At 61.4% G+C, this 1,238-nt stretch overlaps 1 protein-coding gene across 1 annotated transcript in view; it reads left to right on the forward strand.

Annotated features, from left to right (window-relative positions):
- Positions 1-549: 549 nt before the first annotated feature.
- The window catches only part of WRAP53 (WD repeat containing antisense to TP53), a gene marked incomplete at its 5' end in the record, with an annotated part of 3,943 nt that continues 3,254 nt past the window's right edge, over positions 550-1,238 (forward strand). The window contains 2 exons of the mRNA XM_031065400.1: positions 550-666; positions 1,116-1,234. Of these exons, the coding sequence (XP_030921260.1) occupies positions 550-666; positions 1,116-1,234 (236 nt within the window). The remainder of the gene's footprint in view (positions 667-1,115; positions 1,235-1,238) is intronic.

Consider the following 1,238-nt stretch of genomic DNA (forward strand, 5'->3'; position numbering starts at 1 on the left):
CTGGGAATGGACTGGGAGGGACTGGGAATGGACTGGGAGCACTGGGATGGACTGGGAATGGACTGGGATATACTGGGAATGGACTGGGAGCACTGGGACAGACTTGGGAGGGACTGGGAGGGACTGGGATATACTGGGAATGGACTGGGGGGGACTGGGAATGGACTGGGAGCACTGGGATGGACTGGGAATGGGTTGGGAGGGACTGGGATGGCACTGGTTGTTACTGGGATGGACTGGGGGGGGGGGGGCGGGGGGGGGGTACTGGGAGCAGGGGCAGTTCCTGGGAGGTCATTACTGGTCCGTACTGGTCTGTACTGGTCCATATGGGTCCATACCAATCCATACCAGTCCATACTGGTCCACACCAGTCTATACTGGTTCATACTGGTTTGTACTAGTCCATACCGCTCCATACTGGTTCATACTGGTCCGTACTGGTCCGTACTGGTTTATACTGGTCCATACCAATCCATATCACTCGATACTGGTTTATACTGGTCTGTACTGGTCCATATCAGTCCATACTGGTCCATACCATTCCATACTGGTTTATACTGGTCTGTACTGGGCAGGGTGGCCGCCAGCAGCCGGGACAGCCCCGTGCACCTCTGGGACGCCTTCGATGGGAGCCTGCGGGGGTCGTTCCGTGCCCACAACCACCTGGTGGGTACTGGGAGCACTGGGAGGGACTGGGGGGAACTGGGAGGGACTGGGATGTACTGGGGGGGAACTGGGAGGGACTGGGTTTAGGGACCCCTGGGATGTCCCCGGGTGAGTTTTGGGGTCCTTGAGACATTTCTGGGGACCCTCACCCCCTTTAATGAGAGGACTTTTGGGGTTTTGGGACCCCCCATCTGTCCTGGGCAGGTTTTGGGGTCTCCCTGTTCCCTGTAGGATTTTTTGGCCTCCCCCACCTGTCCTGGCTGGTTTTGGGGCACCCCAGGGTGTCCCCAGGAGGAGCCCATTGCCCCCGGGGGTGTCCCTGGTACCTGGGTGGAGTTTGGGCCCCCCCACCTGTCCCGGGCGGTTTTGGGGTCTCCCCATTCCCTGTAGGGTTTTTGGGGGTCCCATGTGGTTTTGGGGTGCCCTCAGTGACCCCGGGGTGTCCCCAGGACGAGCCCGTGGCCCCCCACTCCTTGGCCTTCGCCCCCGATGGTTCCCGGCTCCTCGGGGGCTTCGACGGCGCTGTCCGCGAGTTCCCGACCGAGCGGCCGGGCCGGGGCGGCCTCCAGCGG

This window comes from Geospiza fortis, unplaced genomic scaffold, assembly GCF_000277835.1.
Source record: "Geospiza fortis unplaced genomic scaffold, GeoFor_1.0 scaffold1363, whole genome shotgun sequence".
Taxonomy (NCBI): Eukaryota; Metazoa; Chordata; class Aves; order Passeriformes; family Thraupidae; genus Geospiza; species Geospiza fortis.